General features: G+C 39.5%; 1 protein-coding gene across 1 annotated transcript in view; it reads left to right on the plus strand.

The window, feature by feature from the left end:
• ACAD11 (acyl-CoA dehydrogenase family member 11) overlaps nt 1-12,967 on the plus strand; it is a 106,894-nt gene that overhangs the window by 72,035 nt on the left and 21,892 nt on the right. The window contains exons 14-16 of the mRNA XM_044915633.1: nt 9,465-9,531; nt 10,365-10,450; nt 12,531-12,602. Of these exons, the coding sequence (XP_044771568.1) occupies nt 9,465-9,531; nt 10,365-10,450; nt 12,531-12,602 (225 nt within the window). The remainder of the gene's footprint in view (nt 1-9,464; nt 9,532-10,364; nt 10,451-12,530; nt 12,603-12,967) is intronic.

Genomic DNA, 12,967 nt, shown 5'->3' on the forward strand with positions numbered 1-12,967 from the left:
AGAAAAGCTAGGGTAGATGTTGCAGTTTTTCACAGAGCTCTTTTCCAGCCATGTTTCTCTCCTAGGTGGGAATTATATAAAGAAACTTTTGGGGGGGGGCGGAGCAAGATGGCGGAGGAGTAGGAGACTTGGATTTCGTCTCCTCTCAGGAATTCAGCTGGATAGGGATCAAACCATTCTGAACACCTACAAACCCAACAGGAGATCGAAGAAAGGAATAGCAACAACTCTCTGAACAGAAAAGCGACCACTTTCTGGAAGGTAGGACGTGCGGAGACGTGAATCTGAGGCGATATTCGGGAGGATAGACGGCGGGGGAGGGGCCTCCGTCGGCCGCTTCTGGCAAGTGATAGAGCCGCGGAGCACAAAATCGGAACTTTTAAAAGTCTGCTCCGCCGAGGGACGTCACTCTGGTGGCTAAGCGGGGGGTGGAACCCTCCGGGACAGTGTGGTCTCAGGACCCTCGGGGTCACAGAAAGACCCGGGGTGCCTGAGTGTGGCAGAGCTCCCAGGTAACAGAGCAGGGAAGCCGGCTGCAGAGGCGGAGCCCAGGCGCGGGCTCTCAGCTCGGGGTTGCCATAAACCGTGATCCGCGGCACAGTCGGGCCCCTGCTCCTCCAGCAGGGACCCAACAAGTGGCAGATCCGGGAGACTCATCTTCCTCCCCCAGGAGGAGCCACGCGGGAGTGCACCGCAGGGATCTGCTGGGTTTGGAGACTCCACCCGGGGTCGGGTGCCAGAGATAGAAACGCGCGGTCACAGGCCGGGTGAGCACAGAGTGCAGCTGGAGACCGGGGTGACGGGAGTGACTGACGGCTTTTCTCTGGGGGCTCACTGAAAATCGGGGCCCCGAGTTCTTGGCTCCTCCAGGGCAGAGATTGGGAGGCCGCCATTTTCACTCTCCGCCTCCAAAGCTGTACGGAAAGCTCGCAGGGAACAAAAGCCCCGGAGAGCAAACCCGAGCAGATTACTTAGCCGGGAGGGGGCAAGGGCAGGGCAATTCCGCCTCTGGCAGAGACATTTGGAAACCACGGCAACAGGCCCCTCCCCAGAAGATCAGCGAGAACAGCCAGCCAAGACCAAGTTTATAGATCAATGAGAACGGTAGAACTCCAGCGCTAGGGGAATACTGCACATAGAATTCATGGCTTTTTTACCATGATTCTTTAGTCTTTCAAAGTTAATTTTTTTTTAACTGTCTTTTTTTCTTTTTTTCTTTTTTTTTCCTTTTTGAATTTTTCTTTTTCCCTTTTTCAACCAACATCTTATCAATCCCTTTTTTTTAAAAAAAAAAAATTTTTATTTTTCATTTTTAGAGTCATATTCTATCCCTTCATAGTAGTTACCCGTATTTTTGGCATATATATATAAGTTGTTCTCTCTTTAAAATTTTGAGATAGTTTCTTCTAACAGATTAAAATATACCCTAAATCTCTAGTATATGGTGTTTTCTATTCCCCTGCCTGATCACATCCTCTCCCTTTTTTTTTCTTTTTTCTCTTTTTAAATCCTCTTCTTTCTTTTTTCAAACAACTTATCAATTCCTTTTATAAAATTTTTTATAATTTCCATCTTTACAATCATATTCCATCCCTTCATCATATCAACCCTTATTTTTGTACATATATAAGTTTTTCTTTCTTTAAAATTTTGGGAGGCACTTTCTTCTAAAAGACCAAAATACACCCCAAATCTAGTGTGTGGCACTGATCTATATATCAGCCTGATCATATTTGATCACATTCTGGTTTTTTTTGGTTGTTGTTGTTGTTGTTTTGTTTTGTTTGTTTTTGTTTTTATCTTTATCTTTTTCTTTTTCTTTTTTTTCTTTCTCTTTTTTCTCTCTTTCCCTTTCTTTTCCCACTGCTTCAGGTCTTTTCTGATTTGTTTAGAGTATATTTTCTGGGGACGTTGTTACTCTGCTAGCATTTTGTTCTCTCATTAATCTATTCTCCTCTGCACAAAATGACAAGACGGAAAAAATCACCTCAACAAAAAGAACAAGAGGTAGTACCAACTGCCAGGGACCTACTCAATACGGACATTAGTACGATGTCAGATCTAGAGTTCAGAATCATCACTTTAAAGATACTAGCTGGGCTTGAAAAAAATATGGAAGTTATTAGAGAAACCCTTTCTGGAGAAGTAAAAGAACTAAAATCCAACCAAGTAGAAATCAAAAAGGCTATTAATGAGGTGCAATAAAAAATGGGGGTGCTAACTGCTAGAATAAATGAGGCAGAAGAGAGAATCAGTAATATAGAAAATGAAATGATGGAAAATAAAGAAGCTGAGAAAAAGAGAGATAAACAACTACTGGATCACGAGGGCAGAATTCGAGAGATAAGCGATACCATAAGACGAAACAACATTAGAATAATTGGGATCCCAGAAGAAGAAGAAAGAGAGAGAGGGACAGAAGGTATAATGGAGCAAATTATAGCAGAGAACTTCCCTAATTTGGAGAAGGAAACAGGCATGAAAATCCAGGAAGCACAGAGAACCCCTCTCAAAATCAATAAAAATAGGTCAACACCCCGACATCTAATAGTAAAACTTATGAGTCTCATAGACAAAGAGAAAATTCTGAAAGCAGCTCAGGAGAAGAGAGATGTAACCTACAAGGGTAGAAACATTAGATTGGCAACAGACCTATCCACAGAGACCTGGCAGGCCAGAAAGGACTGGCAGGATATATTCTGAGCACTAAATGAGAAAAATATGCAGCCAAGAATACTCTATCCAGCTAGGCTGTCATTGAAAATTGAAGGAGAGATAAAAAGCTTCCAGGACAAACAAAAACTAAAGGAATTTGCAAACACAAAACCAGCCCTACAGGAAATCTTGAAAGGGGTCCTCTAAGCAAAGAGAGAGCCTAAAAGCAACATAGACCAGAAAGGAACACAGACAATATACGGTAACAGTCACCTTACAGGCAATACAATGGCACTAAATTCCTATCTTTCAATAGTTACCCTGAATGTAAATAGGCTAAATGCCCCAATCAAAAGACACAGGCTATCAGACTGGATTAAAAAACAAGACCCATCGATATGCTGTCTGCAAGAGACACATTTTAGAACCAAAGACACCCCCAGATTGAAAGTGAAGGGGTGGAAAACCATTTACCATGCTAATGGACACCAAAAGAAAGCTGGGGTGGCAATCCTTATATCAGACAACTTAGATTTTAAACCAAAGACTGTAATAAGAGATGAGGAAGGACATTATATCCTACTTAAAGGATCTATCCAACAAGAAGATCTAACAATTGTAAATATCTATGCCCCTAACATGGGAGCAGCCAATTATATAAGGCAATTAATAACAAAAGCAAAGAAACACATCAACAACAATACAATAATAGTGGGGGACTTTAACACCCCCCTCACTGAAATGGACAGATCATCTAAGCAAAAGATCAACAAGGAAATAAAGACTTTAAATGACACACTGGACCAAATGGACTTCACAGATATATTCAGAACATTCCACCCCAAAGCAACGGAATACACATTCTTCTCTAGTGCCCATGGAACATTCTCCAGAATAGATCCCATCCTAGGTCATAAATCAGGTCTCAACCGGTACCAAAAGATTGGGATCATTCCCTGCCTATTTTCAGACCACAATGCTTTGAAATTAGAACTCAATCACGAGGAAAGTCGGAAAGAACTCAAATACATGGAGGCTAAAGAGCATTCTACTGAAGAATGAATGGGTCAACCAGGAAATTAAAGAAGAATTAAAAAAATACATGGAAACCAATGAAAATGAAAACACAACTATTCAAAATCTTTGGGATGCAGCAAAGGCAGTCCTAAGAGGAAAGTATATAGCAATACAAGCCTTTCTCAAGAAACAAGAAAGGTCTCAAATACACAACCTAACCCTACACCTAAAGGAGCTGGAGAGAGAACAGCAAATAAAGCCTAAACCCAGCAGGAGAAGAGAAATCATAAAGATCAGAGCAGAAATCAATGAAATAGAAACTAAAAGAACAGTAGAACAGATCAACGAAACTAGGAGCTGGTTCTTTGAAAGAATTAACAAGATTGATAAACCCCTGGCCAGACTTATCAAAAAGAGAAGAGAAATGACCCAAATCAACAAAATCATGAATGAAAGAGGAGAGATCACAACGAACACCAAAGAAATACAAACAATTATAAGAACATATTATGAGCAACTCTATGCCAGCAAATTAGATAACCTGGAAGAAATGGAGGCATTCCTAGAGATGTATCAACTACCAAAACTGAACCAGGATGAAATAGAAAACCTGAACAGACCTATAACCACGAAGGAAATTGAAGCAGTCATCAAAAATCTCCCAAAAAACAAAAGCCCAGGGCCAGATGGCTTCCCAGGGGAATTCTACCAAACATTTCAAGAAGAATTAATACCTATTCTTCTGAAACTGTTCCAAAAAATAGAAATGGAAGGAAAACTTCCAAACTCATTTTATGAGGCCAGCATTACCTTGATCCCAAAACCAGACAAAGACTCCATCAAAAAGGAGAATTACAGACCAATATCCCTGATGAACATGGATGCAAAAATTCTCACCAAAATACTAGCCAATAGGATTCAACAATACATTAAAAGGATTATTCACCATGACCAAGTGGGATTTATCCCTGGGCTGCAAGGTTGGTTCAACATCCGCAAATCAATCAATGTGATACAATATTTTAACAAAAGAAAGAACAAGAATCATATGATCCTCTCAATAGATGCAGAAAAAGCTTTTGACAAAGTACGGCATCCTTTCTTGATCAAAACTCTTCAGAGTGTAGGGATAGAGGGTACATACCTCAATATCATAAAAGCCATCTATGAAAAACCTACAGCGAATATCATTCTCAATGGGGAAAAACTGAGAGCTTTCCCCCTAAGGTCAGGAACGCGGCAGGGATGTCCACTATCACCACTGCTATTCAACATAGTATTGTAAGTCCTAGCCACAGCAATCTGACAACAAAAAGAAATCAAAGGCATCCAAATCGGCAAAGAAGAAGTCAAACTCTCACTCTTTGCAGATGATATGATACTTTATGTGGAAAACCCCAAAGACTCCACCCCAAAACTGCTAGAACTCATACAGGAATTCAGTCAAGTGGCAGGATATAAAATCAATGCACAGAAGTCAGTGGCATTCCTATACACCAACAACAAGACAGAAGAAAGAGAAATTAAGGAGTCGATCCCATTTACAATTGCACCCAAAACCATAAGATACCTAGGAATAAATCTAACCAAAGAGACAAAGGATCTTTACTCAGAAAACTATAAAATACTCATGAAAGAAATTGAGGAAGACACAAAGAAATGGAAAAACGTTCCATGCTCATGGATTGGAAGAACAAATATTGTGAAGATGTTAATGCTACCTAGAGCAATCTACACATTCAATGCAATCCCCATCAAAATACCATCCACTTTTTTCAAAAAAATGGAACAAATAATCCTAAAATTTGTATGGAACCAGAAAAGACCCCGCATAGCCAGAGGAATGTTGAAAAAGAAAAGCAAAGCCGGCGGCATCATAATTCCGGACTTCCAGCTCTGTTACAAAGCTGTCATCATCAAGACAGCATGGTACTGGCACAAAAACAGACACATAGATCAATGGAACAGAATAGAGAGCCCAGAAATGGACCCTCAACTCTATGGTCAACTCATCTTTGACAAAGCAGGAAAGAATGTCCAATGGAACAAAGACAGTCTCTTCAACAAATGGTGTTGGGAAAATTGGATAGCCACATGCAGAAGAATGAAACTGGACCATTTCCTTACACCACACACAAAAATAGACTCCAAATGGTTGAAAGACCTCAATGTGAGACAGGAGTCCATCAAAATCCTAAAGGAGAACACAGGCAGCAACCTCTTTGACCTCAGCCGAAGCAACTTCTTCCTAGAAACATCGCCAAAGGCAAGGGAAGCAAGGGCAAAAATGAACTATTGGGACTTCATCAAGATAAAAAGCTTTTGCAAAGCAAAGGAAACAGTCAACAAAACCAAAAGACATCCGACAGAATGGGAGAAGATATTTGCAGATGACATATCAGATAAAGGGCTAGTATCCAAAATCTATAAAGAACTCATCAAACTCAACACCCAAAGAACAAAGAATCCAATCAAGAAATGGGCAGAAGACATGAACAGACATTTTTCCAAAGAAGACATCCAAATGGCCAACAGACACATGAAAAAGTGCTCAGTATCGCTCGGCATCAGGGAAATCCAAATCAAAACCTCAATGAGATACCACCTCACACCAGTCAGAATGGCTAAAATTAACAAGTCAGGAAACAACAGATGTTGGCGGGGATGCGGAGAAAGGGGAACCCTCCTACACTGTTGGTGGGAATGCAAGCTGGTGCAGCCACTCTGGAAAACTGTATGGAGGTTCCTCAAAAAGTTGAAAATAGAGCTACCATATGATCCAGCAATTGCACTACTGGGTATTTACCCCAAAGATACAAAAGTAGGGATCCGAAGGGGTACGTGCACCCCGATGTTTATAGCAGGAATGTCCACAATAGCCAAACTGTGGACAGAGCCAAGATGTCCATCGACAGATGAATGGATAAAGAAGATGTGGTATATATATACAATGGAATATTATGCAGCCATCAAAAGGAATGAGATCTTGCCATTTGCAACGACGTGGATGGAACTGGAGGGTATTATGTTGAGTGAAATAAGTCAAACAGAGAAAGACATGTATCATATCACCTCACTGATACGAGGAGTTCTTAATCGCAGGAAACAAACTGAGGGTTGCTGGAGTGGGGGGTGGGGTGGGAGGGATGGGGTGACTGGGTGATAGACACTGGGGAGGGTATGTGCTCTGGTAAGCGCTGTGAATTGTGCAAGACTGTTGAATCTCAGATCTGTACCTCTGAAACAAATAATGCAATATATGTTAAGAAAAAAAAAAAAAGAAGAAGAAGAAGGTAGTGGGAGGGGAAGAATGAAGCGGGGGATATCAGAGGGGTAGACGACCATGAGAGACGATGGACTCTGAAAAACAAACTGAGGGTTCTAGAGGGGAGGGGGGTGGGAGGATGGGTTAGCCTGGTGGTGGGTATTGAGGAGGGCACATTCTGCATGGAGCACTGGGTGTTATGCACAAACAATGAATCATGGAACACTTCATCTAAAACTAATGATGTAATGTATGGGGATTAACATAAGAATAAAAAAAAAAAAGAAACTTTTGGTGGAGGAGGACTGGGACTCAGTTTAGAGTCACTGATGGGAAGCTAGTTTTCAAGCTACAGGCTCCAAGTCTCAGAATAATTTTATTCAGTTTTTTTTTGTAACATGCTACATACTTCTCTTTTTCAGGCTATGTGTCACATACCTGCCTATGGGAGGGCCACCTGGTACATCTGCCCACCTATAAATCTTGAATTAATTCACCTTTGGTAGCCTTGCTTCTCAGTCATACTTTCTGACTCTGGGACCAGAACCCTCTTCCTTTGCAGTTTTTTACATCATTTTCAAGACTCTGACTTCTCTGCCCATTTCACTGATCAGCTTGCCTCATCTGCTTCCTAGATATTTATTAAAATCTTTCATCTGTTGGTGACCACCAACATCCCCAATCCTATGCCTCACCTTCTCTGCTTCCTTTTCTGTTATGGCTGTGCCTTCGTTATACTTTTATATATTTATTTCAGTGGAATCTCAGGAGTAATGGAGGACAAACAAATTTCTGCACTCTTGAATCTCTCCAAGTTGGTTTTAGAAAATCTACCAAGGGGCGCCTGGGTTGTTCAGTCGGTTGAGCATCTGACTCTTGATTTCGACTCCGGTCATGATCTCAGGGTCGTGGGATTGAGCCCTGAGTCAGGCTCCTCGCTCAGTGCAATGCCTGCTTGGGATTTTTTCTCTCCCTCTTCCTCTGCCTCTCCCCCTGCTCATGTGCATGCTCTCTAAATAAATAAATAGATTAAATAAATAAATAAGCAAGCTACCAATTTGGTTTCCATTCTGAGCTCTAGCAAATTCTAGATTGGTTTCTACTGTATGGTTTTCTGCTTATTTAGTATCTCCTCAGTTAGACCAAAAATACAAGAGTACAGTTATGACTGTACATTCTGTTTCATTTATTTCTTCTATAGAGCCAGAGATTCAACTGTAAGGAATTTTAAAATTTCAAATGTGAGTCCTGGGGTTTAAAGTATAAACCCCTTCTCTCTAACTTTACTCTTGACTTTTATCCTTCTGTTTCTTTATCTCTGTTTGCCTTGGTCTCTATTTCTTGCCTAATCAAAACATTCACAACCTTTTATTACAGTATATTGTTATAATTGTTCTATTTTATTAGTTGTTAATTCTTACTATGTCTAAGTTATAAATTAAACTTTATCATAGGTGTGTATGTATAGGTAAAAGGAGTATATATAGGAGTTGGCCCAGTCACAGTCTAAGGCATCTATTTGGGGTTCTTGGAACATATCCCTTGTGGATAAGGGGGCACTGCTGTATTTGACATAATTCCCAATAGTTCTCATTGAATGTTCATATGATTTCAGATCTCTTGAAACCATTTTTTTATAAGAAGTTAGAAAAAAGAATCTGATAATTTGTTTAAAGGCTTTGTACGGATGTGTTTAACTTAGTCTGACCCTGTGGTGTGTGGCCTTGTAATTAGAAAGCCAGTTAAATGGTAGTTTCCCTGAGGGACCAGATGCTTAGACTTAACAGGTGAGAAAGAAATGTAGTTTTTGTAAGAAGGCCCCTTTAGGGAATTGCCATAGAGCTCTGAACTGTAATAAAATAAAAGTTTGCATTAAAATGGAAAGAACTTTATTTTTCAAATTCCCGACCTTTAATAAAAAAATGAGAACCTAGGCTTACTGATGGTGGAATCAGAGCCTTATATATGTGGACAACTCCAAGTAAATAATCCTCAGCTGCTCCTTAGTATGTCTTGACCAAATGGTATAGTCAGTATAGGTACTGAGATCCTCAGACCAACTCACCTTCACCCAGCTCCATGGTGGGGGAAATGAGGTCTTTCTCAGCCACTGGCTGGGTAGTTAATACCATATAAGTTGTAATACTTTGTTGTTCATATGTCAGAAAATAGGAGATCTAAACCGGAGGAAATACGCTAGAAGAATTTCACAGCCTTTCTAACATGCTGAAATGAGTATGAATGGGAGACCCATCACTTTATCTAAGGGTTGCAGCTGTTTTGTGTCTTTGACTTCTGGTTATATTTGTGCAGCAGCTCTTATTGATGGAGTCTACTCTTGGCTTTGCCTGGTCATTTTTCTTCGGTGATGTACAGTTTTGCACATAAGCACTTTTCTAATGAATCAAGGGTTTTCTTCCTATTTTTTTGCAAGATAAACTTGGAAGGATTAGAACTTTTAGGGTGAAATGTCAGACTAAAAATTTCTTTTTATGATTTATTCTGCTCATTTTCCCCCTGGTTTTAGGAGCTGGAAATCCAAAGTGCACAATTGCAATTGTTTTGGGAAGAACTAAAAATGCCTCTGCAACCAGGTAATAAAATAATTGTGATTGAGAAATCTATGTGGGAATAAGAATTGCTCTTTCTTTCTACCCACGTAATTTACTTACAATGCACCATTTGGTTGGGGTGCCTGGGTGGCTCAGTCAGTTAAGTGTCCAACTGTTGGTTTCCACTCAGGTCATGATCTCAGGGTTGTGAGACTGAGCCCTGTGTCGGGCTCTGCACTGGGCATTGAGGCTGCTTAAGATTCTCTCTCTCCCTCTGCCTCTCCCACCCCTCTGTCTCTTCCTCCCTGTCTAAAAAGATTTTTTTTTTTAATGCACCATTTGGACTTACAAGGCATAATAATATAAAATGTGAGATTAATGTCACATTTGTGTTTCACAGTTATTTCACTATAAGATTATATTTAGGAAACATTTTAGGAAGTGTTGCTGTATGTTCTTCACTGTGGAATTTCCTATATTAAAAAGTGTTGCTGAATCCTCAAAGCTATTTGGATCAGATTATAAAACATATAAAAATTTTCAGGACTGTCTATAAGTAATTAAGTGATTAGATATATCGATCAAAGACCATATAGTCTTGCAACATTTGATATTGTGTATCAGTTCCCAGTTTCCATTGCTGAGCAATGAGAAGCCTCAGTCAAATAACTTTATTTCAAATCATTGTTACTGTCCAGATCACAGCCTGCATCCAACTCTGCTTGATATATGTCTTTTACACAATTCCCATTCCAGACATCATTGCTTACATGATTACATACTAACAACAAAAAAATGACAATTGCAACTCTACCTAGCATGTTTTATTTTTCCACTTAGCACACTTTTCCTAACATCTGTTTTTCTTTAACCAGATACAAACAACACAGCATGGTTCTTGTTCCTATCAACACACCTGGAGTAGAAATAATAAGACCTTTGTCAGTTTTTGGCTACATGGGTAAGTACTCAACCAACACGAGCGTGCATTAGCAAGCAGGACAACTGAAATATACAGTAAGGCTGAAGGGAACAGATAACGTTATAATGTAGAAGATGTGTTCTTAGAAATCCTTTGGTGCTAACAACTGTCTTAGTATAAATGCCAGTGGAACTCAGAGCAAATAAAGAGAAGTGATGCAGCACTGGACCTCATTTTGTTTACTTTTGGGAAAGGGTAGATTGTATTCAAGGAACAGCGACTAAGACTGCTGCGTCTGTCATCCAGGAGAATGGATTAATGAAATAGACTTAGAAAAATAGTAATCCACAATAAAATTCACTTTTCTTTTTTTTTTTTTTTTTTTGTAAGAGAGAGAGAATGGGGGTAGGGGACAGAGGGGGAGAAAGAGAATCTTAAATAGGCTCCACGCCCAGGGCGCAGCCCAACGAGGGGCTTGATCTCACGACCCTAAGATCATGACCCAAGCCAAAATCAAGAGGTGGACGCTTAACCGACTGAGCCACCCAGGCACCCCAATAAAATTCATTTTTATCTTTAAGTTTAGCTTTCTTAACCAATCAAACTACAAAAGCTATTACTAAGAAATGAGTTTTGACTGATTCGAATGCAAAACTTTTCCTTCCTTCTGTCCTTTGGGTGGAATTTCTAAAAAGCAAGGATACTTTTGTTTCCTGCCACCCACCTCAGGCTCCAGTTCATTGTTCCCTTGCTGCTCAGGTCATTCACTCAGCAAGTATTTATTGAGGGCTGACCACTGTTCTAGGTGCTTAGAATACATTAGTGAACACAATAGGCTAGGATCTCTGCCCTCACCAAGCTTACATGCTAGGGGAAGGAGACAGTAGCGATAACTATTATAGCAAGTATATTATATATTATATTATAATTAATTATTATATTAATTATTATAGTATCAGTATATTATAGCAAGTCAGCAGGTAAATGCTTTGGAAAAGTTTATTGAACCTGATCCACGTGATCTTCTGTGGTGACTCTGGCTTTCTCTTTATTGTTGAATATGGCTAATAAAAATGTTCAAGTAGCAGATGTAAGACTTGGAGTTTTTATAGAACATTTGACATCACCTTCCATAGGATGCAGCTATAGAATACACCCACAGATTAAGTGTAGTTTGCAGGATGGTGAGGAACAAGCTCACTAGAGCAAATTGTGCAATGGGATTTGTTAGGTTGCAGAGCAATGGCCTGAAGACCCCCAAAATGGATTTATAATTTAAGTTGCCTGGAAATCACCTCCATTGCAGAACCTGTGTTTGAATTTTCTGTGAGACAAATTCACCAGCACCCTCTCCAACTCCCATGCCCAAGGCCAAAAGAAACAGTTGTGGAGAAGGTTGATTATTAATGTCTATTCTGACAGGAAAAGGGTGTGGAGTTAGCATGAGATTATCTCTAGAACTTGATGGGGAGTGGGTGGGGAGCATGAGGAGGGGTAGGCAGTGTGATGTAAAGACAAAAGTGTTCCCAGTCTCCATGAAATACCAGCATTTCCAAGAGATAAACACGTAGTGAACAAGCCTGGACTGGGAGCAAACATACCTCAAGGTCCAGTCTCTGCTTTGTCTTGAATGCTCAGCCGGCTCTGTCCCTTCCAGGAGGCTCTTTGCATCTTCAGGCATTGATTTACACAATGATAAAATAAGAAACTTGAATTACATTACTCACTTTGAATTTTTGAACTGTTGGAACCTTTTTTTTCCCCCAAGCAAAATTTTCTATGGAAGCCCATATATTAAAAATCTCAAAGAAGAAGCAATAATAAAATAATAATAAGATAATCTGATTGGATCTGTGAAGTCACCTTCCATTTTAGTAACTCTACAACTTCAGAAAATAAATTTGAAACTCTAGATCAAATGATTTCTAAAATCTCTTCTAAGTGGAACCATTGAAGAGTTTTCTAGGTTATGGGATCCTAGGGGTTCAGAACTCAGGGTCTGCCTAGGAATATCCAACATATGAGGCTTTTAAGTCCTACTTCTGAGTAATTTCTTTGAGTAATTATTAATTATATATGAGTATTTTTTTGATCAACTCATTTTGCTCTTTATTTATAGATAATTTCCATGGAGGACATTTTGAGATCCATTTTAATCAAGTACGAGTTCCTGTCACCAATTTAATACTAGGTGAGATAAGTTAGAAAAATGATTCTCCAGTACTGTGTACTAAAATATTTTCAGGTCTAAATCTGGAAAAGATAGGAAATGTATCTTGATTTAGATATTTTTCCCTTACCCCATTTGTAAGGGAACATTTTTTCATGGTGGGTTTTCTTACATGGAATAATATTTTATTTAAGTGTTTGATGTGGTTTTATATATGACATCAATTGAATACACAACTAAATACAAAAAATGTACAAGAGCAACATACTTTTTCCTAAAACGTGACTTTAGGCCTCTACTTGTTTTAAGAAAGCCTCAATGTACTTTCTGAATTCAAGTTTTATATATAAACACATTAGAAGCATAAATAACTTTGCATACTGAAT

The sequence above is a fragment of the Neomonachus schauinslandi genome, chromosome 1 (assembly GCF_002201575.2).
Source record: "Neomonachus schauinslandi chromosome 1, ASM220157v2, whole genome shotgun sequence".
Lineage (NCBI taxonomy): Eukaryota > Metazoa > Chordata > Mammalia > Carnivora > Phocidae > Neomonachus > Neomonachus schauinslandi.